At 41.3% G+C, this 27,097-nt stretch overlaps 1 protein-coding gene across 1 annotated transcript; it reads left to right on the top strand.

Annotated features, from left to right (window-relative positions):
- The first annotated feature begins 341 nt into the window (after positions 1 to 341).
- Positions 342 to 25,619, top strand: CDR2 (cerebellar degeneration related protein 2). Its single transcript, XM_040635232.1, has 5 exons — positions 342 to 638; positions 8,097 to 8,209; positions 21,968 to 22,116; positions 22,375 to 22,539; positions 23,692 to 25,619. The coding sequence occupies exons 1-5, from the start codon at positions 560 to 562 to the stop codon at positions 24,554 to 24,556; spliced, it is 1,371 nt and encodes a 456-aa protein (XP_040491166.1). The 5' UTR covers positions 342 to 559; the 3' UTR covers positions 24,557 to 25,619.
- Positions 25,620 to 27,097: the final 1,478 nt, after the last annotated feature.

Raw genomic sequence — 27,097 nt, forward strand, 5'->3', positions numbered from 1 at the left:
ACCCAACGTAGATGAGGGGGCGGGGCCCTCGGCCGCACCCCTTAGCCTTTCCCCCGCCTTCTTTGTTTCTTCCGGAGTCGCCATTGGCTGCTTGCCCGCGAGACCGGGCGGCCCGCGAGTCTGCGGTGAGACAGGATTGGACAACGTTGCTGCCGCTCGGCCGGCGGCCCGCTCGCGATTGGCCGAGGCGCCGCCGGGGGTTTGAATCGCGGCCCCGGCCGGGGAGGGTTCTGCCAAAGTGCCACGTTGGGCCCGGCTGGAGCGTGAAGAGCCGGCTCAGGGCGCCGGCCCAGGCGCTCGTTGCCGGGGCTCCGGCCGTTGCGGCCGTTGGGCGGTTCGAGGCGGGTCGGGAAGCCGGTCCGCGACGTGCGGTGCGGGCCGCCCCGCGGCGGCGGCGGGGAGCAGTTCTGGTCAGGAGGCGCGGCGGAGCTTGGGCGGCGTCGCGTCCCGCCGGAGGGCGGCTCTGGCTGAGGGCGGAGGAGCCGGTGGAGCGCCAGGGGCAGCGGCTGAGGCGGGACGGCGGCGGCGGGGGCCGCTGCCCCCGGAGGAGCCGGTCGAGATGTTGGCGGAAAACCTAGTGGAGGAGTTTGAGATGAAGGAGGACGAGCCGTGGTACGACCACCAGGACCTCCAGCAAGGTGAGGGCGCCGTCGCCGCCCCGCCTCGGGCGGGCGGCCGGCCTGGGCTGGATGACTCCCGAGCGCGAAACCGTTAAAAAGTTGCTCTTGCCGGCGGCCAGCGGACGCCAGGTGCGGGAAGGTCCGGCGCTCACCTGGTTTGGGCACCGGCCGCGCGCCCAGCCCGTCGGGAGGCCGCTTCTGCGCAGTGACCCTCGCTATCCCTGCGTGTGGGCCGGGCACCGTTTAGGTGGTTGAATCCTCCTCGTATTCTTTGGAGGCGCAGGACGGCCCCTTCCCGGCTTGCACCCCGCGGCCTCGGCGCCTCCGGGGGAGCCCCCCCTCCCCGCCCGCACCGAGTGGGAGCTGCTACAGGTGGTAGGGGTAGCAGCGTTGTGTGGCAAGAACCGTGCCGGGCCCACCCACCTCACCCGCTCCATCCATTCCTCGGAGAGGAACTTCTCCTGTCCCCATTTCCCAGATGAGGAAAGCGAGGCTAAAACGGCCAAACGACTTCGCTCGAGTCAAGTATGGGGGCAAGCCTTTTTGAACACACACAGAGCGAGGAGTTGTAGCCACTGTCCAGGCCTTATCTCTCCTTTATCACCGGTTTACAGCTTCTTCAGTCGGGTGTTAGAAAGTTGAAAAAAAAATTTTTTTTTTATTTTATTTTACGTAGTTCACCAGATGCCAAGTGAAAGTGACTTGAGGCACTTCTGCCTCTCCCACTTCTTGCAGTTTGCGCTCTAGCTTTTAGTGAAAAACAGGCATTCAGATCCTGGCCTGCCTTGAATTTCTTGCCCAAGGTGTCTCCGGAGAGAAATCTTAGAGCAGCCTTCAGTTTGGAGCCAGTGCGCCCACCTTGTTTTGGGCCTTAATAGAGGGAATTTGCAATTGGGGAACGCTTTTTGTGGGTTCTTAACATTGGTGCTCATTTAGTCCTCCCATCCGGTTATGGACGTAGTGTAGATACTGTTATTGGGAGAGCTAGGATTTCCACTCCAAACTTCAGAACCAACTTTCTTAGCCACTATACTGAACACTTTTTAGGAATTTTTTTCAGCCATCTTCGGTCTCTGCAATTCTGTAAAATCAACTTTTTCAGCTTTAAGCTTGCACTGAAAATTAACATCTCACTTAGTTGAATATTAAATGACCATGATGTTGGTTCATGGTAATCATTGAACTTGGGTGTGGGGGAAGGACGTAGGCTTGAATGACTTATTTGTTTGCCTTTTCTAAGTACAAGCAACTCTTTTGGGGAAAGGTGATTTTTGATATGTCGTGGATAGTCACTTGAATCAAAGTGGTTCACAGTTTCGCTTAAATAGCCCAAGCTGTTGAGTGGCTGCAGTGTAGTATTTGCCATCATGTGTTCTCAATGTCCACAAGGCAAATTTGTCTTACATTTTAACAAACCTGTTTTCAAAATTCCCCATAAGGATTGCTGGCCTAGTTTGATACTTCTCCAGGATTAATGAGGCAACCACTGCACAATTGCAGTATTTNTACAATAAATGAAGCAGTTTGTATAATCAAAGCTAAATATCTTTCTTTAGCAAGCATAGATCTGTGCAGGATCCCCCCCCCCCTTCTTTTTAAATCTAACAAACTTAGCACATAATAGAAGCTCAGTTTTAATATTTGTTGAACTGAGTCGCTCACCCAGAATTACTGTTTTCATGGCTCTCTTCCATCAGGTGCTTTAGTCCACACTGCTCTTCCACCCTGCGGCAAGTTGTTAAGAATAACCAGTTGTAAGATTTCAGTCTATGGGAAACAAATGCCACACGTTGGCATTACATGTGGAACTCTTTAACCTCTGATCAAAATAAGCCATCAGATGTTCAAGTTTAAGGAAACCTTAATGAGCACAGGTCTGAATCTCCTTAATGTCAATTTGCATTTGGAATTTGTTCTCTCCTTTTCAAAAGACTTTTACATCTGTTATCACAATGGACTTTGACATAACCCTGTATATCATAACCAAGTGCGTAGGGTAGGAATAGATGTGAAATTCCAGCAATCATAACTTGTGAATATGGCCTGTAGAAGAATGAAGTCTGCACTGTGAATAAAAGGATATCTTTGTCCCAATTTTTTAAAATGGTATGTTAAAGAACACTTAAAGTTCTAATGAATTTTTGACTGTGTTAATTTCTGAAAAACTTATTATTGAGTCTGTGCCAGGTATCCATCTAGGCACTGGGGTCATGGTGCCTATCCACAAGATAAGGGTAGATAGGATAGGATCCTATTCCTGGAGTTGACAGTCTACGAATCTGTTTACTGGTGAAGCCTGGGGGTTTTGCCTCTTGGTATGTGCCCAACTACAGTGCCTGGCACATGGTAGGCCCTCAGTAGATATTTGGTGCTGAATACAGTTTGGGAGCGAGTCTGTCCTGTTAAACAGATTGATGAGCACATCTAATGGGATTTTATCAAGTGCAGACATCTGTTCTTTTTTTTTTTTTTTTTTTTTTTTTAACATCCTCACTATTTACTGAGCAAGGCTTGTTTGGAGAGAGCTGCTAAAACTTTTTAAGATCCTGTTCTCAGTCATTAAACTACAAACTTGTTTCCTTTAGCAATAGAAGCATTATTTAAGTAAATAGACCATAACAAAGTTTGCTGGAGAATTTTTTAAAATTAAAATTGCTGAAAAATTCTAACCTCGGAAGGCTGTGGTCCACCATTTATACCTTGTTAGAAACATGTAGACCTTGTGCAGGCAGAAGGAGAAAACCCTTTGCTTTTACAGAACACTTTGATAAAGAGACTGTCTTTTGTCAGAGAGCTGAGTTGGCGCAGTAAGAATACTGACAATGATCTCTATGGGTAAGATCCTTTCTGGGACAGCAGGAGCCGTCTGTGCAGGTAATGATGGTGCTTGCTTTGAAATGTGCCCCTGAGAACAAGGTGGAAAGACTTCAGAGACTGAGTTTTCTTTTAGTCCAGCTGCTATTGTAATTGTCATTTGGTGAGCTGTGCAAGCTTAGAATAAGGTTTCAAGTTCCTACTATATGGATCAGCAAATGAAATCATAGTTTAAAGGAACCCTCAGATTTCTGTTTCTTTATATGATGAGTACATTTTCCATGTGTCCAACTAATTTGCTGAATCATTGTTGAAGGGTCATTAAAACTGGCACCATCATTTTTCTTGATGTTTATATTCAGATCTTTTGCTTTCCCAATTATAGTAACGTTGGCAACAGGAGTTACACAGAAGCATCATGAAATGACGCATTTGATTTTGTAATAGGAAAAGCTTGCAGCCTTAATGTTGTTGAATTACTGCTGCAGACTACAGCTAACATGGGAATGTGTTGTCCTCATAGTTTGTGAAAACTGAAGTAAAACAAAAATATAATAGCAGTGGAATTTAAAGGTTTCAGAATTCCAGAAAAAAGGATCCTTTAAAAAAAAATCACTGAGCTGCCAGAGCTAATCTTTTGCTTTGGCATAGGGCTGAGCAGAGTACCTGTTTAAAGCTTACAGTTTACGCTGTTGAAGTTGATTATTTTCACTTGCAAAGATTAATTAGTGAAAACATTAAACATATGAAGGTATTGGTAGGTTGTAATTCTCAAGCCTCCAGTAAATGTGGTATTTTTAGCCTAGCTCAGTTCAATAGGATTTAGAAAAGACAACCTCTTAATGAAAATCCTTATTGTAAAATAGAGATGATCAGGTGTATAAGGCTTCAAAACTATATTGTTTCCTTTCTTTTTGTGCCTTAATTAAAAATATAAAGGACGTTGAGCATTCTCCCATTTCCCCCACTAATTATTTAGAAACTCTTCTTGGGCTTACTGCCAGCTTTTAGCTCCTTTTGGTTATGGAAGCCAGATGCTACACAACAGGAAGTGAATTTTTTTTAAGACCAAAAAAAGACCCTTGTCTTTAAACTAACAGATGAAGTAATATCCTATTATGCAGTGCAACTTCACAGATACTTACTTGTAGTGGGGCTTGTTTTGCCAGAATTCTATCCTAAACTTCTATGAAATATTTAGGAGATTGAGACTTCAGGTTACTGAACCAGGTTGGGGCTTTGTTTAACTGGAAATAAGGCTTGAGATAAGGACAAGTCTCAAATTCTTTTCTGCTTGCTATTTACTGGAACAGTGCTGTGCTTGGCATCTCTTCCTGCAGCAGCCAGCGCAGGAAAGCTGCCCCTGGCTGTGTATTAAATAGTAGATAGTTTCATAACTGAATCAAAGTAGTTGAAGATGGTCTGAAGTTAGTCTTGAGTCTGGAAGAAGGTTTGGCTCAGGTTTTGATCACTAGTTAAGAACACCTTTGGTGAGTCTCTGGTCCTTCCCAGTGAGGAATTACCACCTTACAACAGGCCAGGAGAGATTTAAGTAATGTTTAGGTAATGTTTATATGCTTTGTCTTAAATAAGCATAGTGGCTTCTGTGTGGGGCTATGTATACACATTACATGTCCTATGAGTACCAAATAATTATTTCTGGAGCATCTGCATAGTTCCTTTTGCATTTGATGAAAGCAGGATATTAACTTGCCTGGGATTGTGTGTGCTTTCACTGGCAGAGCAGGCAATAAAATAAAAGCCAAGTAGCTCAACTCTGATTTCTCATTGCCATCTATAAAAACAAGTGAAAAGATAAGTACCTCAAAGGGAAATTTACTTCCTACCTGAAACAAAGAGGTATGCAGACCTCCCAGTGTAAAGATGGCATACTCCCAGTACTCCCAGTATGATGACGGTGAAGTTAGAACCTGTTGACAGTAGTTTCTGTTTTGCTGTGACTCACCATGTAGATTTGGTCAGGTCAGTTAGCATCTTTGTGCTTCACATTGTCTCATTTGAAAATCCAGGCTAAATACCCTGAAAAGATAAATATCTCTTAAATGCTTTGAGCTGTTTGTTAAGGTTCTATGCCTTGTGAATAGAAGATGTTATTTCATAGACTTGTTATCTGAAGTCTTAAGTACATTAATAGATGTTGTTAATATTTAAATCATGAGAGAATGTATTTAACTCCTGTCTACCAACATAAATACCGATTTAATTATAAATAGGTGTAAGGTGTTTCAAAATGAGCTGGAGTGGTGTGTGCTGGTTTTGAGGCTTTGTTTTTTCCTAATGAGGGAAAACTAACCAAGTAGAATACTAATTATGCACTCTAATGGACAGGACCAGGTAACAAAAATTGTGGCTTTTCTTTTACCACTTTCTCTAGGTTAAGTTTTAATGTCGGTAGTAATGAATAAACACAAAACCTTATTTGTCAACCTCTAAAAATTAAGATTAAAGAGCACATGTAGTGAGGCTCCCTGTTTTCATAATAAATTTTTTTGTAATAAATACTTCATATGACATTAACCAAAATGACTTTCCATTATACTTAGAATAAAATTAAAATATTCTTTACCATGGGCTAAAATCTTGCATGTTCTGATTGCTGCCCATCCTCCAGCTTCATCTCTTCCCCCTCTCCCCCTCATGCTTTTGTCACACTGGCTTTTTGTCAGGTTGTAGACTATACCAAGTTCTTTCCTATTGCAGTGCCTCTGTCTGGCTTTTTTATATGGTGAGATCCTCATTCCTCAAGCCTCAGCTAAAATGTCCCCTCAGACTTTCCTTGTGACTTCCCTGTCTAAAATAAATCCTTAATTCATTATCACCAAATCTATTTTTTTCTTTCTCACACATCACATTTAATTGGTTGATAAATTCTTTTTAGCTCTGCTTTTAACTGTATCCAGATTCCTACCTCTTCTCTCCGTCTCTGCCAGTATAGTCCAAGCCACCATCATCTCTCACCCAGATGATTGCAGCATCCTCCTGTCACCCTGCTTCCATCTTTGTCTCTTGCAGTCTGTTTACACAGCAGCCACTCATCCTGTCAAAAGCTTTCATTGGGTTCCATTTCACTGAGAGTAAAAGCCAAAATCTTGACCTTCGTAGGCCCTACACAAGCTGGCTGGGCAACCTTAGAGCTCCTCTGACTTATCACTGTCTCTGCCCCCCATACACACTTTGCTTTGGCCTCATTGGCCTTCTCATTTGCTCCAGTCACACTTCCTCCTAGAGCCTTTGTACTTGTTTTGTCTCTGCCTGGAATGCTGGTCCTCTAGATTGATCTACAGGGTCATTTATTCAGCTTCATGAGGGCAGGGAATATTTTTAGCTAAGTTCACTCTTATATACCTAGTGTCTGGTATTCATGTATACATGCATTTATGAATGAAAAGTGTTCATCACATTGGCAAGTTTATTTACTTACTTGCTGTCTGGCTTTTCGCATTAGTCTCGAAGTGTCAGGATGACAGGAACTTCATCCATTTTATCCACCATTCTATAGCTAAAGCTTAATAGCATAATGCCTAGCAATAAAAACATTAATTTGTGAATCAGTGCATACTAATACTACTTCACTTTGTTTGCAACATAGTTTCTGAAGTCCTCTGTTATATAGTATTTCATTTGATTTTCACAGTCTTACATTGACGGGACTGTCTTCTGTCTAGACAAGAATACTAAGTGTAGAGACCTTTAAAGTCACCATACTGAAAGTGTTAACCTGGTAAATGGTAGCCACAACTGGACCTCAGCCCTTCCTACTCAGTTCAGTGTATTTCTCACTATGTTAAAGGGCCTCCCATGAAACTTACTATGCAGGTAAGTGTTTCTGTTACTATGTTAGAACTAGTGTCCTTTTTTGTATCATTAAATTTTTATTTCTAGGGTATTGGGTATAATACAAACAAATCCTGTCTTATGTACATATATGCCTAAGAAGAGAGAGAGTGGAAAAATAGGTTCAAAATAGAAAGATAGTTTTGTGCTAAATCAAAGTATAAGCTATTGACATGTAATTTAAAAACTGTCTCTGCACTGCCTATCTGGCTTGCTCATCTTGGAGGGACACGAAGAGAAGTAGAAAAAAAACGAGAGACATGGTGCAGTGTTCTTATTACTGGTGTATTTTTCCCTTTTTTGACTTAATTTTTAGTCTCCTTAGGAGCCCAGGATCGGTACCACAAACTTCACTTTAATAGTTGAATTCACAGCAGCCAGATTTTATGGGAATTCTAGAGACTATTGAAAGATCTACCTATACTTTGGCTCAAAGGTCCCCAGAAAAAAAGTAGACAATGAGGATATAAGTAAGTCCAGTCCATGAGCAAATAATTATGATGTTAGACATCACCATGATGAATGATCATTTCTGAACTAATGAGTACATCTCCATGAAGTAGATCACTGTTCTTCAGTCTTACAAATAAGGGTACATAAGAGCATGCATTACCTGGTAGAGGGACCCAGTTCAACTGAATTTTAAGTAGAACTCGGGTTTCTTTCTGTGCCATTCCACCTTCCATTGGGATCTGACCTAAACTTTGTGTGTTGGGTTAGGTCTTGATTCTTATTTTAACGACTGGGTTATATACAATGTTGAAGTGAGATCATTTGCATTATCCTAAGATTCACTTGTTGTGCTAGATCTCCAACTTGCTGCTGAACTTGGGAAGACATTACTGGATCGGAACACAGAGTTGGAGGATTCTCTTCAGCAGATGTATACAACCAATCAGGAGCAGTTACAGGAAATTGAGGTAATTTACTCATTAAGAGAGTTACACTTTGAGTTGTGGCATGTTGCTGCTATTGACCAATCATATTCTGCTAAAATAGTACTTTCAAAGAATCATTGGAGAGGGTGGGGAGGTTGATTTCTATTTTCTTTATGCTCTCACAACGTACGTCTGATGAAAGAAATTTCTCTCTTCACCTTGGTGAAGTGTACTAGAAGTAAATGGTCGGTATTTACCAGTATGTGAAGTACAATAAAGATGTGAATATTATACTTCATTTTTTACTTTTTTCTTTTAAATGAATTATGCAATATTTCAGATAGGCCGAATGGTGTAAGAGAATAATACAATGAACACCTGTGTACCCACCACCCACCTTAAGAAAAAACTACCCACACTGTTGAGGCTCCCTCCTTGTTTGCATTCCCTTTCCCAACCACTGCCAATCACCATCTTAAATTTGGGTTTAGATGGAAAATTTTTTAAATTGTAATACCTGATTTCATAATGTGTTTAAACTTCTTGTGCCATTCAGAGAATGAATCAGGGATACCTGGCAGACTCAGTGGGTAGAGCATACAACTCTTGATCTTAGGGTCTTAAGTTCAAGCCCTATGTTATGTTAGAGTTTACTTTAAAAAAAAAAAAATCATAAAATGGATATTTCTTTCTCCTTGGTATGATCTTAATTTATTTCACTTTTGGTAGATTTTTTTTTTAAATTAAAAGAGTGCTTTTCCACTTAGTTTAACTAAAATGAGATATTAGATTAAGGCATTAAAATGCAAGATGCTGGGGCAACTGGGTGGCTCAGTCTTTAGACGTTCGATTCTTGATTTTGGCTCAGGTTATGATATCAGGGTTGTGAGATTGAGCCCCAAGAGGCTCCTCGCTCAACACGGAGTCTGCTTGAGGTTCTCTCTCCCCCTTTCCATCTCCATCTGCCCCTCCCTGACACTCATACGTGTGTTCTCTCTCTCAAATAAAATCTTTTAAAAAATAAAATGCAAGGTACTTGCATAAAATACAAGATATTGTAAATGATCCCATTCAAGTAGTCCAGTTATGTGTAGGCCACCTGACTGAAAAGATGATAATTTTGGGGAGCACCTGTCTGGCTCAGTCCGTGGAGCCTGTGGCTCTTGATCTTGGGATTGTGGGTTTGAGTCCTATGTTGAGTGTACAGATTATTTTAAAATATTTACGAAAATAAAGATGATGATTTTGGATATTAACCCGACAGTTGTCCCATTAGAATACTTTTCTCCATGCTCTACCCACACACACACACCCCAAAAAAGCTTTGCACTTAAATTACAATTCCTTCCCCTCAAATTGGTACATTAGAAACAGGACACTTGTGTCTCTGTGCACAAAAAATATAAAAGACCTTAGAACAGTGATCAGAATTTACTGAGTGGGGCACCTGGGTGGCTCAGTCAGTTAAGCCTCCCAACTCTTAATTTTGGCTCAGGTTATGATATCAGGGATGTGAGATCGAGCCCTGCATTGGGCTCTGTGGTGGGCATGGAGCCTGCTTAAGTTTCTCTCTCCCTCTGCCTTTCCTCACCCACCCTAAAAAAAATTTAAAAATAAGGCAAATTCATAATCCCACTATCCTTAATTTTACATAGTAGCCATAATTAAGATTTGTGTAGGCAGTAGATCCTCTCCTTTATCAGGATCTATGAATATAGCCAATGATGTAACTGGCTCTGTGGGAAATATACTTTTATAATTTTAGGATGGTGTATCTTATAATATTAAGGTCATCAGCAACCGTTTTTAGCACATTTTATATCAAAAGAGCATAGAACATGCCATACCCAGAATTGAATGTACAGTTTGCCAGAAACCTAAAAATGCAGAAAAACTGGGCATTTTTAAAACTGTTAAAACTGGCCAAGTGTCATACATGGTCAAGAAATTCATACCTGCTTTGTGTCATAGACTTTGCTTTACAACTCATCAGAAGATTTCAAAGAGCAGTCCTAGGGCATATACATGACGACTATCTTATACCGTGAGATACATCTATTTGTATTTCGGTAGAAACATAGTCGTTGGCGCCTGGGTGGCTCAGTTGGATAAGTGGCTGCCTTTTGCTCGGGTCATGATCTCAAGGTCCTAAGATCAAGTCCCGCATTGCGCTCCCTGCTCAGCGGGGAGCCTGTTTCTCCCTCTACCCTCCCCCACCCCCCCCTTGTGATCTCTCTCTCAAATAAATAGATAAAATCTTAAGAAAAAAAAAAGAAACATAGTCTTAATACACTGTATTGATGTTTTCTGTCAAATCACTGTAACTGAATACTATAGCTGATACTTATTTTAGAATATCTCCTAAATATAGATGAAAAAAGTACAAATATTTGCATACATAAGAGAATGATGCCTATTTGTTGCCACAGGAGATCACAAACATAATTGCTTTATGCTCTAAGTTACTTATTTTCTACCTTTTTCCCCCCTGTGGTATTAAGGATAATTAAATAGTGAAGACAGATTGTTGACATTCTGAAAAAAGAATCCACAGATCTTTGAGATTCTCTAAATCTACGAATGGCAGGGGCACTTGGGTGGCTCAGTCCGTTAAGCATCTGCCTTCGCCTCAGGTCATGATCCTGGAGTCCTGGAATCGAGCCCTGCATTGGGCTTCCTGCTGAGAGGGGAGTCTGCTTCTCTCTTTCTCTCTAACCCTCTCCCCTCTTGTGCACTCACTCTCTCTCTCAAATAAAATCTTTAAAAAATTAGGGCGCCTGGGTGGCTCAGTACGTTAGGAGGCTGCCTTCAGCTCAGCTCATGATCTCAGTGTCCTGGGATCGAGCCTCACATCAGGCTTCCTGCTTAGCAGGGAGCCTGCTTCTCTCTCTCCCTCTGCCTGCCGCTCTGCCTACTTGTGCTCTCGATCTCTCTGTCAAATAAATAAATAAAATCTTTAAAAAAAATAAATAAAAAATTAAATCTACAAATAACACTATACCATCTATTGTCTTCTGTAAGATGTTGCAAAGTATAATGGAAATGAAGTATCCAGTTCAGATATTAATGACTAAATATAAATTTAAAATATATGTATAAGCCATTCAAATAAATTTAGCCTGGAATATTCTGGAACCATTTTCATGAATCTCTTGTTTCCATAATAGAACATGCAGTCCCCTAGTTCATAGATCCAAGCATTTCAGCATTCAACATTTTACTCTTAATCCAAAGCTGTGTTTTGACTGAGACAACACTTTCATAGATTTCTTCTCTGCCATTGTAGTTGGCTTTCTTTTTTATAAGTCACTTTATGAAAGTCCATGAGGATGGGACAAAATAGGGTGATGAAATGGCAGTGCTGGTTAAGCCTGCTTACCAGGCAGAGGAAACCCCCCCCACCCCCTGCCAAACTGGCTTTATTATCTGCTCAGGTCATATCTGTTTCTGTGTAGACTTACAAGTCATAACATAGACTTCCAATAGTCTAAAACAAGGAAAGCTTGATGCTCTTATGAAAGGAAGCAGGCAGCCAAAGAGACTAATTCCCTACTAACAGGTGACCCTTGCATTATGTGCTGCTTATCATTGCAACCTTCAGGAACCCACTAAGTTTTGTAAGGGCTCTTTCTTTAATTCAAAACTTAGGTCAGTTTTTTTCTCTTTTTAAGTAAACTTCTTATTGAAATATGCATACAGAAAAAAAGCACAAATCCTAAATATATAGTTGAATGAGTCTTCATAAAGTAAATATACTGATGCAAACAACACCCAGATAAGAAATGAGAACATTATCAGCTCTGCCAGTCGTCCCTCCCACTAACCAGTATTCTAACATCTAGATTAGTTTAGCCTGTTTGAACTTTACCTCTTGTACAAGTTTTAAACTAACTTTTCAGAATGTTTATTGGACTTTTCCTGACTAGAAAAGTAATACATGATTATTTTTTAAAAGGTAGAAAAAGACATAGTTGAAAACCAGAGTCAGCCCTTTATCCTACCACCCAGAAAAATTTGAGATGAGACAATCCAGAAGACTGGTACTGGAACAAACTACTGAAAGTGGCTAAACAATTGTGTAGAACTGGTGAAAATACTAGGATAAAATACCCCAAACTGTAACATGTTATAGATATTATAGAAATAGACAACCAAGAAACTGTCAAGGGTATTTTGTAAGTAGAACTACAAGTGTACTTTCAAAGACTCTGAGTGAGTTTCAAATAATCCTCATAAAAATTGATCAGTATTTTTTTAGTGACTTTTCTAAAGATTTTATTTGAGAGAGAGTGTGCGTGCACACAGAGAGAGGGAGAAGCAGGCTCCCCGCTGAGCAGGGAGCACGATGTGGGGGCTCGATCCCAGGACCCTGAGATCATGACCCCAGCAGAACGCAGACGCTTAACAGACTGAGCCACCCAGGTGCCCCTTAGTAATTGTTTTTAATGTAAAAAAAAAAAAAAAAAATTAAACTATTGAAAGCAGTGATTGGCTTCAGAGATGCCTATAGCCTGTGTGACTTTTATTCAGTGTTAATCTGAACATCTAATTTTTCAAGTTTCCAGAGCAAGTTTTTCTCTCCTGGGTGAGGAGGGAGGAGAGAAGCTTTGGAGTATAATGAGATCTGACACCATCAGACATAATTGGATTCTCTTAAAGATTCCTGCAGTCGTGTAAGCAAGGCTATAGCCTTACGTTCTTGTTGCATATCTGCTTAGAAACCTGCATTATTCCCAAGGACTTGTCACTACCACTCAAAGTAGTCTTGCCTTCAGGATATCCCTTGTTTCAAGAGCTTATGTCTTCCTTGGAAATTTTAAAGCATTTTATGCTTCCTTTACTACATTTATCAATATTCTATATATTTATTGATTTGTTCTAGCCCCCCCCAACCCCCACCTATTTCCCATTGCAATGTTGAAGGTTGTTGGTGTGTTTATCCATGGTCTTTCACACATAGTAGATCATCAATAAATACTTGTTGAAATCAGTATCTTTTTTTTTTTTTTTTTGTAAGTAGATACTGTGCCCAACATGGGACTTAAACTCATGACCCTGAGATGTGAGAGTCACCTACTTTACTAACTGAGCCAACCAGGCACCCCTTGAAATCAGTATCTTAAGAGAGGAACAGATAAACAATTTGCAAAGCACTTCTAGTGATTCCTAAACTGGGGGTTTCCACCTCTGGAGATTTTTTAAGGTGACCGAAGGAGCTCTGGCTTCAGCATTAAAACATTCAGATTTAAGTCCTCGATTCTATGGCAAATAGCTAGAGACTTTAAGCATGTGAATTACCTCTCAAAACCATGTTTGCTCCGCTGTTTAATGGTGATAAGAATGCTTGCACTACATTGGCACAGGGTTGTTCTGAGGAGATGAGGTTATGTAAGTGTATGTATTTTGGGCAGTATAAATTGTTGCACAGTTTATCTGTGTTGTAAGAATTTTAGTAATGAAAGAGTCTTAATTCAGAAAAAAAAATAAATCCTTTTCAATTACTGGAAAATTGGTCTTAAAAACAAGCCAAACTTTTAATAGTGTGATTATATTATAGGTGGTTTTTATTTTCATATTCATGCCCTTTTTCCCCCCTTATATTTCCTACAGGAAAAGTAAAATATTTTAATCAGGGAAAAGAGGTTTTTCAAAGGTAATAGGAAATATTTCTTCAGTATTGTAGAGGGTCATTTTGATACTAAATTCAGAGGATTTGGGTGGTAAGCCTTAATAAAAGGATAATCCCAACACGGCCTAAAAGCCAAATTTCCATTCCATTCCTTACGTGTTTTTAGTAGGGGTTGTGTCTGTCTTTTCTTGCGTTCCAGGTCAGGGTTCTGCAATTACAGATAGGTGTTAATATAATCTTGCTGGCTTTTCTTTTTTAAAGGTTTGTCTCCGTTGTTAAGGTGACCTATTTATAGCTTTTGTGCATAACCTGAACCTTGAACTCCTGGTCTAGGTGGCATTCTACGCAAATTCCAAGACACGTGTGTGATAACTCATGGAACTTAAACTTTGATATTCTTGCCTATAAAGTTGACATTTTTGCCTGTGTTTTTGCTACTCTTGTGTTCCCCTCCCCATGTTTTGCTTAAATGTCTCCCTTTCTGCTGTTGACTATGACAGATGCTTTTGTACTTGAGCAGTTTTTGGCACTTGAATTTTGGGATCTTGGCAGTCCTGTCGGATTCATTTGAGGCTGTGTATCAAAGATTCTGAATGGAGAAAACCAGAACATTAAAAGCATATCTGTGCCTTTAAATGAAGGGTAGAAAATCAGCTAACCCATTTCCTTCTAGATTCAGAAAAAATTAGATAAATACTAATTTGAGACTTTGGAAGCCAAGCGTTAAAGCAGTGTCTGACCACATAGAGTTCTGATTCTCTGGCCCTATAATCACTACTTGCTGAGAGAGCTAATAATTTTCCTTTTAAGTTGCTGACCAAGTTAGTGAGACTTCTTTTTTAGGTAACCTATTACAGATTCTTGGAGGAGTAAGGCTTTTCTGATTAGTTTTGATTTAATAATAATAAGATTAAACTCCTGTCATGTGAAAACAAGCTCCCTGACATTCTTTAGATTGTCCTTAAAGCTAAGTCTTCTAAGACCAAAGCATCACAAGCTCTTCATAAATGGTTTTTCATTGTGTTTTTATTACAGGTTTATATATCAAACGAGGGGGACTTACTGTAGTTTTTTTTTTTTTTAATACACTAGTCCTCCCCACCCCCCCAGTCTGTGGTTACACTTTCCGCAATTTCAGTTATGTGGTCAGCCCCCATCCAGAAGCAGATGATTCTCCTTCTGTCGAATGGTCAGAAGGTCCCTGGTAGCCTCATACAGTGTCACAGGGCCTGCGTCACTGACCTTATCTCATCACGTGGTGTTTTATCATCTCACGGCATCGTAAGAAGTGTAGGTACAGCACAATGAGATCTTTTGAGAGAGACCACATTCACATAAATTTTATTACAGCATATTGCTATAATCGTTCTATTTTATTATTAATTTCTTGCTGTACCAAATTTATAAATTAAACTTTATCATAGGTATGTATGTAGGTATGTATGTGTAGGGGAAAAAACATAGTCGTATATTTAGGGTTCAGTGCTATCCAGTTTCAGGCACCTACCGGGGGTCTTGGAATGTATCCCCAGTGGATAAGGGGAGACTGCTGTAGCCTCTTTGTACTTTATTTGCATATTTACTTGTTTCCTTTATATTGGCCACAACTCTAATTTGAACATTATATCTTTAAAAGGGGGCAACAGGGCGAGTGGGTGGCTCAGTAGGCTAAGCGTCTCTCTTTGGCTCAGGTCATGATCCCAGGGTCCTGGAATTGAGCCCCCACATCAGGCTCCCTGCTCAGTGGGGAGCCTGCTTCTCCCTCTCCCTCTGACTCTACTCCCCCTGCTTATTCTATCTCTGTCAAATAAAATCTTTAAGATAAATGGGGCAACAACCACATAATAAATAGCTAGTAGGAATTATAAATGTCTTTCAGATTACTGGGAAGTATTTGTGCCATGGGAATAAATACAGAGAAGTCTATAAATGGGGCAAGAGGGGAGGGAATTAGTGGCTATTAAGACCTTTTCCCAAGAGGGTTATAACCAAAGCCCTTCTTAGAATCTTTCAATTAAGTCTCAACATTTCAGCAGTTTTAGTTGTGGTATAGTGCACAATAAGCTGTTGTGAATAGAAGTCTAGAAATTGCCATTTGGGGGCACCTGGCTGGCTCAGTTGGTGGAGCATGTGACTCTTAATCTCAGGGTCATGAGTTCAAGTGCCACATTGGAGGTGAAGCCTACTTAAAGAAAGAAACTGCCATTTAGCCAGTATTTTTTGAATCCCTACTTGTGTCGGGAATTGTGCTAAATTGACTAGAGAGAGAAGAGGCTTCCCTTTGCAAGGAGGGTTAGAAAGACTGGACACTAAAAGTAAGCACTTTGGTTGCTAATTGTTTTGAAGAAAATTGATAAGGTGCCTTGGGAGGAGTGCTACTTGAGACAGGGTGGTCTGGAAAGGCTTCTGAAGAGGTTATGTTTGAACAGAGGCCTAAAGGACATTGGAGTTCTTTTTTTTTTTTTTTAAGATTTTATTTATTTGACAGAGATAGAGACAGCCAGCGAGAGAGGGAACACAAGCAGGGGGAGTGGGAGAGGAAGAAGCAGGCTCCCAGCAGAGGAGCCCAATGTGGGACTCGATCCCGGAACGCTGGGATCACGCCCTGAGCCGAAGGCAGACGCTTTAACGACTGCGCTACCCAGGCGCCCCAGGACATTGGAGTTCTTAACCATTTTTGTGCCACAGATCCCTTCGGCTGTCTGGTGAGGTCTGTTTTGATTCTCTTAAAATATATAGAATAAAAGGGAATCTGTAATATTGAAATGCCTATCAAAATAATGAAAAAATAAATGTGATATGGTAATATGTTTTGTTATTAATACATTAAATACCAAGATCCTAATTGTCAGTCTAAAAACTGTAAATTCAAATAGTGATGAGTGTAACCAATAAATCAAGATTTCTGCAACCACTATCATGCTGATATGAAAATACCTGTGATTTCTATTGGTGATGAAGTCCTAGGTACCCCGTCATACTACTGATGATTGTTGCCTCCGTTCAAAATCAAAGGAAGTGCTAAATGTCAGAAGTTAGAGAAAATGAAGATGTAACTTCTCCCTCATCCAAATTCACAGATGCTCTCAGTTCTGTCTGTGGACCCCCGGTTAAGAACTGCTGGTTTAGATGGAACCAGCCAGGAAAAACACATCCCTGAAAGGAAGGGGGAGCTTGCTTAGATTAGAGTGAGGCAACTCCACAATTTTGAGGTAAAGGTACGCTGAGTGTGAAATAAGGATGAATCAGTAGCTCTCCAGTGAAGCTGGAAGAGCCACTTAAGAGATGGTTGGGAAAATATTAATTTACACTGAAACACAAATAGATGATAGTAAGGGATTATTGGGATTCTTTTAGGTATGATTAAAACTGTAGTTCAAATGAAAAGTCTTTTCTCTTAGAAATATGTGAATATGTATATTTGACTCAAGATGTCTTGGCTTTGGTTTAAAATGATTGGAGATGAGAAGAAAAGTAGAGATGCAAAAAGATTGATAATTGTTAAAACGGATGATGGATAGAAGAGGGCTCATTAAACCATTTTTTCCCATTTATGTGTTTGAAATTATCCATAATAAAAAATTAAAAATGTAGATAAAATTAGTCATCTGTAAAGAGTCCGTACTTGGGTAGACTGAGGAAGCAGCACACAAGGTCAAGACAGCTAATGCGTTACTGTGGGGAAGTGTGACTGTAAGAACATATGAAGTGGAGCTGGGAAAGAAGGCTGCTGGGACAGTTATGGTATCGCTTCATCTTAGTTGAAGAGCTGCAACTAAAGTCAAGTCTTAAGGAGGGAAACGGTAACCATTAAGCTTAAGAATCATTGTTGATCCAAGTGAATGTTGAGGTCTCCTGGACCCAAGAGAAAGACATTAGTTTGGGGGAGGAGAGACTTCCAGGATTTTCTATGTCCGAGATCAACATTTCTCTGATAAGTGTGATCCATGGACGACGTGTACTGACATCACCTGGGGTTTTTGCTGAAAATGCAGAGTGCTGGCTCTGCCCCAGTCTCATTGACTCAGAATTTTAGAAGAAAGGGGCCCAGGTTCCTATAGTTTAATAAAGCCCCCAGATGAATCTTAGCACACTCATGTTCTTGAACTGTAACTGTAGGTAAGATGACAATAGCTGCCTCTCACTGAGCAGTTTTACCATATGCCCATGCCATGCTGAACCCTTCACACACTTGAACCTTAAAGCAAACCCTGGTGAGGTAGGTGATGAGGAAATTTCACCTGAGAAAAATTAAGCTACTTGCCAAAGGTCACCTGGTTAGAAGTGGTGAAGCAGAACTTCAAACCAAATTCCAACCCCAGAGCCTGTGCTTTTAGCTACTGCTGCCTCCCACCAGGCTCTTTTCTCTGATCCTGTGCCCACCAAAAGTCTTCTGTGGGAATTGACCTCTCACCTGCCTACGAGGCAGATGTATCCTACAGAGGATGTGAATATTCCGGTCACTGGGCAGAGACAGCTTCTGTTGTAAATTAATAATTAGTGTCTGGTCTAAGCATTAGCCTTTTTTCAAGTCATTGTGAATCAGTCCCAAAGAATACCTAAGACCTATACTTGATATAAAAGTAGCTTGTGAAATTTCTGTACCTATTGTATGTATTCCTGTATTCTAAACCTTTGTTCCTAAGGGATCGAACACATTCCCATTAGTGACAGGAACGTGCTATGACATTGCTAGCCAGAGGGCAGCATTAAGGACCTACTCCTAGGAGAAACTGATGGGTGTTGAGGGAGTGAAGAATAAACACAAGATTTTATAGGGACTGTGGTTGGTGTGTGCTCACTTACCTTATTTAATACTTTAAGTCCTACAAGATAGGTTAGTCATTGATCCACAACCCCTTATTTTCAATTCTGAACCCAAAAGGCTCTGTAAAACAAGATTATTTTTTTCTTAAGCTTGCAGCAAATTCATTTAGTAGCAAAACCTACCTGAACTGATGATGTAAGGCTGTTTATAATCCTTATTCACACTTTTCAATGCAGAAATATTAATGCTCAATTACAGGGTGCTGCCCATACCTCACTGAGGATGTTACAAAGTTTATCGTGTGTGTGTGCCATGTTGTCTCTCTCAAATTTAAAGAATTTTCCATGGGGCGCCTGGGTGGCACAGTGGTTAAGCGTCTGCCTTCGGCCCAGGGCATGATCCCGGTGTTGTGGGATCGAGCCCCACATCAGGCTCCTCCGCTATGAGCCTGCTTCTTCCTCTCCCACTCCCCCTGCTTGTGTTCCCTCTCTCGCTGGCTGTCTCTATCTCTGTCGAGTAAATAAATAAAATCTTTAAAAAAAAAAAATTTAAAGAATTTTCCAAAAACATTTTTGGCTCCAAGAGTTCCAGATGAGAAAATTGAAGTTATGAGAGTTAAGTGTTTTCTCAACACATTGCTACCAAGATATATAACTAGATTTTTAAAAAGATCATATAAGCTTTTTTTCAACTCTGCCACATTGTCATTTAAAGAGCCTACTGAAAATCATTTAGCACATTACCTTTGTGAATACAGTTGTACAGTTGACTGTTGACAACACAGGTTTGAACTATGTGGGTCCACTTACACAAGGATTTTTTTCTGATACAGAGCAGTAGTGTAAATATATTTTCTCTTCCTTGTGATTTTTTTTTTTTAACATTTATTAGAGCGCGCGTGCGAGCAAGCACTAGCGGGGGAGGGGCAGAGGGAGAGGGAGAAGCAGACTCCCCACTGAGCAGCGAGCCTGATTTGTGGGGTAGGGGGGTGATCCCAAGAGCCTGGGATTATGACCTGAGCCAAAGGCAGACGCTTAACCCACTGAGCCACCAAGGTGCCCCTCATGATTTTCTTAACATTTTCTTTTGTCTAGCTTACTTTGTCAGAATATGGCATGTAATTCATATAAACATACAAAATGTGTTAACTGTTTATGTTATCAGTAAGGCTTCCAGTCAATAGTAGGCTGTTAAAGTGTTGGAGGAGTCAAAAGTTCTACGTGGATTTTCAACTGTGCGGGAGTTGGTGCCCCCAACCCCATGTTGTTCAAGGATCAACTGTACAGTTGTATAAAAAGCCCCAAGAAAAGTGTTGGGGTTTTTTGAAGATTTATTTATTTGCGAGAGAGCAAGTGGGAGGGGCAGAGGAGGAGAGAGAATCCCAAGCCAACTCTGCGCTGAGTGTGGAGCCCAGTGCAGGGCCCAGTCTCATGACCTGAGGTCACGACCTGAGCTGAAACCAAGAGTCAGATGCTTAACTGACTGAGCTACCCAGGTACCCAAGACATGACTTTAAAAACACTTTTCTTGGGGCACCTGGGTGGCCCAGTCGGTTAAGTGTCTGACTCTTGGTTTTGGCTCAGGTTGTGACCTCAGGGTCGTGAGAATGGGCCCTACATTGGGCTCCACACTCAGCACAGTCTGCTTAAGACCCTCTCTCCTTCTGCTCCTCCCCTGTGTGTGTGCGTGCTCTCAAATAAATAAATCTTAAAAAATAAATGTCATGTCTTGGGGCACCTGGGTGGCTCAGTTGGTTAAATGTCCGACCCTTCAGGTCTTGATCTTAGGTTTGTGAGTTCAAGCCCCACGTTGGGCTCTGCACTGGGCATGGAGCCTCGATAGATGATAGATAGATAGATAGATAGATAGATAGATAGATAGATAGATAGATAAGGAAGGAAGGGAAGGAAGGAAGGAAGGAAGAAAAGAAAGAAAGAAAAGAAAGAAAGAATTTAAAGCCATGTCTTTGGTCTATTACCATCATTGGTGATACTTTGAACCCACCTTCTTTTTCTCTTTCTAGTTGTGCTCCAGAGAAATATTATGAATATTTCATTTGAAATATATACTGTGTTTGTCTTCTGGTAGAGTTGAGTAGGAGGGGAAATCAATGTAATTTAACACTGAGGCATGAAGACTGATTATTCCCTTTTATCCTTGGCCATTTAGAAAGCAATCTGGCAAATTTCTCATGAATAAGGAGGATTATGGTGATAACACCCTCACAGTATTAAAAATAACAAGAGTCTTTGAATCATAGTAAGCTAAATATCTCTTTCTGGTTAAATTAATGTTATTTTCCCTATTTTTTGGTCCAGAATGGCTCATTTGGAAAAAAAAATTGGACTTTTTTCCAAGTAAAAAGTCATCTAAAATTCTCTACTTTAGGCTTTCCTATTTCTGTAAAACATGGTATTTTTGCTTAAACATCAATCATGTGTTCCATTGCTTTTTCTCTTGTGGAATTGTCAGTCTCACTTTAGATTTTCTTGTTGAATATTAATTTTATGCATGTCTTGTGCTTTGCAAGAGTCAACCAGCCTCATGATACATAGGATGTTGGTAAGCATTAAGGAAAGTAAACATATAAAGGATGGCCTGTACTTATTTCCTATAGGCAAGTACTTTAATTGGGATTTAAAGTTTTTCTTTACATAAAATAAACCTCTGGTATTGTGGTATAATGAAAATCATGTATTTGATCTTCGTCTCTAGTTCCTGACACAGAGCTTCTAAAACACTTGGAATTTCCTGAGTGAAAGGATGGGAACTTGTTGCCAGAAGGAGCACAACCATGTTATTAGAGGGTTAGAACCATCAGTCCAACCCTCAACCTCTGGGGGGAGGGGACGGGGCTGGAGATCGAGTTCAGTCACCATGGCCAGTGATTTCGTCAATCGTGTGTATGCAGTGAAGCTTCACTAAAATCTTGAAACAAGGAGCACATCGATATGCTGGGAGGGTGCTACGTCTGGAGAGGGCGTGGAAACTCTGCACTATTCTCCACCCCAATACTCGGCCCTGTGCATCTCTCCCATGTGGCTCTTCCTGAGTGGTTAAATCTTTTTAATAAAGCAGTCAGTGTAAGGAAAGTGATTTCCTGAGTTCTGTGAGCTATTGTAGTGAATTACTGAACCTGAGGGGAGATTGCGGAAACCTTCCAATTTACAGCTGGTTGGTCAGAAGTACAGGTGGTCTCTGGGTCGTGCAGCTGGTGTCTGAGGTGGGACAGTAGCCTGGGACTGAGCCCTTCTAACCTGTGGGCTGACTACAGGTAGGGAGTGTCAGAATTGAATTGTAGGGTACCCAGTTGGTGTCGGAGAATGAGAGAGTGGGTGTTAGAATGCTGCAGGTATTTTGTCTGTTTAATGTATAACCTGGTCACAATCATTTTCTCTTACAGTATCTGACCAAGCAGGTGGAGCTTCTACGGCAGATGAATGAACAGCATGCAAAGGTTTATGAGCAATTAGATGTCACAGCAAGGGAACTGGAAGAAACAAATCAAAAGCTAGTTGCTGACAGCAAGGCCTCACAGCAAAAGATTCTGAGGTAAATTTTCTAGAATCCATTGAGGAAGCCCTAGGGGGAAGTCATTTAGTATAAACTAGAAGAGAATGTGGCTGTAGTGGGTTTGGGTCAATATGGGGTATGGTTTAATTTAATTCTTTATGGAGAATTGAGATTAAATAGAAGTCCTTTCCAATTAAGAAAGCCCAGTTTGAGTGGCTGGCAACTAATCTCTCCTCACTGCTTATGCCCTTAATTTAATATGACAAGCAACAAATGGCTTCTGTCTGTTCCTCACAGTCTGACCGAAACAATCGAATGCCTACAAACCAACATTGATCACCTCCAGAGCCAAGTGGAGGAGTTGAAGTCATCTGGCCAAGGAAGAAGGAGCCAGGGGAGATGTGACCAGGAGAAATCGGCACCCAGCTTCTCATGTCTGAAAGAGCTGTATGACCTCCGCCAGTAAGAGCCTGCCCTTCTGTGGCACTGATGAGCAGGGGAGCGTCTCATGTCCGCAACACATCCTGGACTCCAGTAGATTAAAAGTACCCTTTTAAGAAATGCCACTTGGCAATGAGACTACCAGTGGTTTGAGCAAAACCACTTAAACGTACACATACAACTGATAGAGTTCTTGGGTATTAGTAATTCTGCAAAAACTTATTTTTGAAAGTCTTGGGAGTATTCGTTTCAGTGCTTTTCATGTGTTAAGTCTTTAAGGTGCAGTACTTCTGATAGACTGCAGGTTTGGGGGTTGTATTTCACATTAGAGTAGAAAAAAATCGAAATTTCAATAAAACAAATTTTTTGCCTACAGAAATGCCTTTATAATTTAGAGTTAAGAGACAATATTTAAGAACTACTACTTGAGCACCTATTATATGGCAGGTGCTATGCCAGACATGAGGAGTGGTGAGCAAAATAAGCCCAGTTCCTGCCTTCATACTTCCAGTCTCAGGGAGAGGCAGATATAAACATCACACAAATAAGCACAGTTGAAATTTGCCTAGGACTTTGCACAGGAGAGCTACTGGCTTCTGCATTTGGTGGCTGTCAACCTGGACTGTTCATCAAGTCGCTTTGGAATTTTTCAAACACCAATACCAATGAGTCTGTCAGGCCTAAATCAGGATCTCTGGGTGCAGGTAAAAAGCTGCCCAGGTGATTCTGGTATGCAGCTAAGGTTAAGAACCACTGAGCCATTCTAATTTTCCTTGACAGGCATCAGTCATAACTCGGCTTTGAGAATGGGTGTTCTGTAGTACTTTTATTTATTTGTTTGTTTATTTTTAAAGATTTTGTCAGCACAAGCAGGGGGAGCAGCAGGCAGAGGGAGAAGCAGGCTCCCCACTGAGCAAGGAGCCCAACGTGGGGCTCAGACACTTAACTGAATGAGCCACCCAGGCGTCCCTCTGTAGTACTTTTAATGGTTAAAAGAATAGTCACAAAAATTATGTTTTCTTACATGTGTTTAGAATAGGCAAAAAAATTGATCACTGTCACAGTTCCTCAAAAATACTGAGTTGAAAAAAAAAATCAATCTCCCTGTTTTCATTCCCAGTTGACCCAGTTACATTTTTTTGGTAATATATTCTTTCACCGTTTTTCTCCTAGACACTTTGTGTATGATCATGTGTTTGCCGAGAAGATCACTTCCTTGCAAAGTCAGCAAAGCCCTGATGAAGAAGAAAATGAGCATTTGAAGAAAACAGTGACGATGTTGCAGGCGCAGCTGAGCCTGGAGCGGCAGAAGCGGGTGACTATGGAGGAGGAATATGGGCTTGTGCTCAAGGAGAACAGTGACCTGGAACAGCAGCTGGGAGCCACAGACGCCTACCGAGCGCGGGCGCTGGAATTGGAGGCCGAGGTGGCGGAGATGCGGCAGATGCTGCAGTCGGAGCATCCTTTTGTGAATGGGGTCGAGAAGCTGGTGCCGGACTCTCTGTTCATCCCTTTCAAGGAACACAGCCAGAGCCTTCTGGAGGAGCTGTTGCTGCCTGTGCCGGAGGCCCACCGAAAGCCGCTCAAGCGCAGCAGCAGCGAGACGGTGCTAAGCAGCTTGGCGGGGGGGGACATCGTGAGGGGCCACGAGGAGACCTGCATTCGGAGGGCCAGGGCTGTGAAGCAGAGGGGCATCTCCCTTCTGCATGAAGTGGACACTCAGTACAGCGCCCTGAAGGTGAAGTATGAGGAGCTGCTGAAGAAGTGCCAGCAGGAGGAGGACTCCCTGTCCCACAAGGCGGTGCAGACCTCCAGGGCTCTAGCCAAAGACCTGGCCGCGACGAATGTGCAGCCTGAGCCTGGCACCAGCAGCTGGGAGCCAGCCTCTGTTACCCCAGAGCCCGTCAGTTCCCCTACCACCACGACACCTCCGGAATACAAAGCGCTCTTTAAGGAGATCTTTAGTTGCATCAAGAAAACTAAGCAGGAAATAGATGAACAGAGAACAAAATACCGATCGCTGTCCTCTCATTCCTAATTCAGCCTCCAGCTCTACTACTAATTTGTCTATTTCGTTTCACCCTTCTCTCACACTCCGACAAGTGTTTGTAAACCCCACAGCCCGATATCGCTCATGACGTTTGCCTCGTCGGTTTGCTTATTTAGCAGCTGCGAACAGCAGCAGGCGAAGAAGGTGGCTGCTGGTGTCAGTTCTATAATCCAGTTCCATTTAAGCTCCTCAGGAAATCCCATGACAACCTGGCCTCTGGCTGGTGCGCTGATTAGGTTGTGATTCCTTGAAAAGCCCCAGAACCAGTGGAGGGATAGATCCATGCTCCTGAGGGAAGTAGGCCTGGAGTTACTCTAGTGTATAGTAGATAGTGTATGGGATACAGGGGCAAAAGGGCAGAGTTGAAACAGAACTAAGGCAACTCCTACTGCCTCCTTGTTTCTCAGAACTATAGAAGTCAGATGGCTTCCGAACTGAAGTAGCTTTCACATACTGTTGGATACTGTGAATTCATTAAGAAGAATGTCCAGGAGAAAGCAGGGGTCTAATCCAAAATAAATGGCATTAACAGATACTCCAAGCCTTGAGTTTTGTTACATCTGCTACCAGTGGAGCTGAGACTGACAAGTGATCATAATGCATCTAAATCCAACCGATACCAGACTGAAAGGCAAGCTCTGGTTTGACCAAAGTCAGCTTTTAGCATAGGCCCTAGAGGGCCTCCCCCCCACCGACCCGTTCCTTCAGATGTATGTTTGTACTCAAAGCTGTAGTGGTTGGCATAGGTAAATATGTAAATCGTTCTTCAAGTCAAACTAAAGAAGCAAGATCAAGCCGCTCGCTCCTACTGTGTTGTCCGAGCTGGCTAAGCGGACAGCCACAAGCTGCCCTTGCTCAGTTCCCGTGGTTCCTAGAAATGTTGTTGACTTGCTGCAGAAATTGCTGCCTGCTACTTTACTAAACAGTATTGTTCTGTGGGAATCTACTCATCTCACTTGTATACTTCTAATTTAAAACTATTTAAAAGAACTGAAGTTCCAGTTATTGTATATATTTTTCTAAAAACCAAATAAAACTACCTATGAAAATGAACAAATGGATCACTTGCTAATTCTAAGCTGAAGCCCTTTTACTGTTGTAACCAACTTGCCATTTTTTTCTTCCAACAGATAGCTGAGATTTGATCATGATTTATTTCTATTTTTCCCCATTCTTTGGGATTCTCATGTTAATGTGTTCATTGGAATAACTATATGACTGAAACATACTTTCAAATGTATATACTTTATATATCAATGTTCACTATTTTAGAAATGTCAGACCTGGTTCTGAATTAATAGCATTTGACTCAAAACATTTGGTCATTCAATAATAGGAAAGACACTTCACAGTATTTAAATATTAAAATGAGCACTGAATCTAAATTTTGCTTTCATTTTGTGAAACAGTACGAAGAGTTTGTAAGGGAAGTCATCTTGTTGTCCCTGACCTCCTAGCTCCTCCCCAGGATCAACTACTTACCAGTTTCTTGTATATTCTTCCAAAATATTCTGTGCATACGTTTAGTACATGAGTATGTTCCCATCAGCCTGTTTTCTTCAAGTGTATACACCACCAGCTGCCGTCACTATAGCTTCCGTTTTCACCGAACTGTGTATCTTGGAAACATTTACCTATCTGACCGTTTACATTCTTTACAATAGTATTACATCCATGATAGAAACTCTTCATGTACCTTTAACCAATGGGTACAGTTGAGGAAAGAAGGTGGCTGCTGGTGTCTGCTCTATAATCCAGTTCTGTTTAACCTCAGGAAATCCCACGACAGACTGGCCTCTGGCTGGCACGCTGATGTGTGTGTGTATATATATCACATATCACATACATATCCATATATAAGAATCCATTTAAGTAGTCCCTGTATCTTTGGACATTAATGATTTAGAAGATAAATCATTAGAAATGAAGTAAAAAAGAGCATTTTGCTATTACCATCTTCTAGTTTACTGATCCCCCAGCTCCCATCCCCCACCAATATAGGAGGATGCCCAGTTCTCACACCCATGCCAGTAAACTTTCTGACCCTTACCAAACTAAGGGAAGAAAAGTGGGGTTTCCTTGTAGTTTAAATTTCATTTATTGAGTATTTTATAATCTGTTAAAAGGCCATTGTCTTTTGCCTATTTTTCTTTTTTTTTTTTTTTTTAACATTTTATTTTTCAGCACAAGCAGGGGTAGTGGCAGGCAGAGGGAGAAGCAGGCTCCCCACCAAGCATGGAGCCCAATGTAAGTATTGAAATCAGGAAGTACGAGTCCTCCAGCTTTTGTTTTTGTTTTTGTTTTGAGATTGTGTTGGCTATTCAGTGTCCCTTGAGATTCCATATGAATTTTAGGGTAGTTTTATCATTTCTGCAAGAATTGTCACTGGGATTTGGATAGAGATTGCGTCGAATCTGTAGATCACTGAGTATTATTGACATTTTAACCGTATTAACTCTTCCAATCTGTGAGCATGAGATGTGTTTCCACTTATGTCTTAATTTCTTGAAGCAATGTTTTATTTTCATT

The sequence above is a fragment of the Ursus maritimus genome, unplaced genomic scaffold (genome assembly GCF_017311325.1).
Source record: "Ursus maritimus isolate PB19 unplaced genomic scaffold, ASM1731132v1 scaffold_2, whole genome shotgun sequence".
Taxonomy (NCBI): Eukaryota; Metazoa; Chordata; class Mammalia; order Carnivora; family Ursidae; genus Ursus; species Ursus maritimus.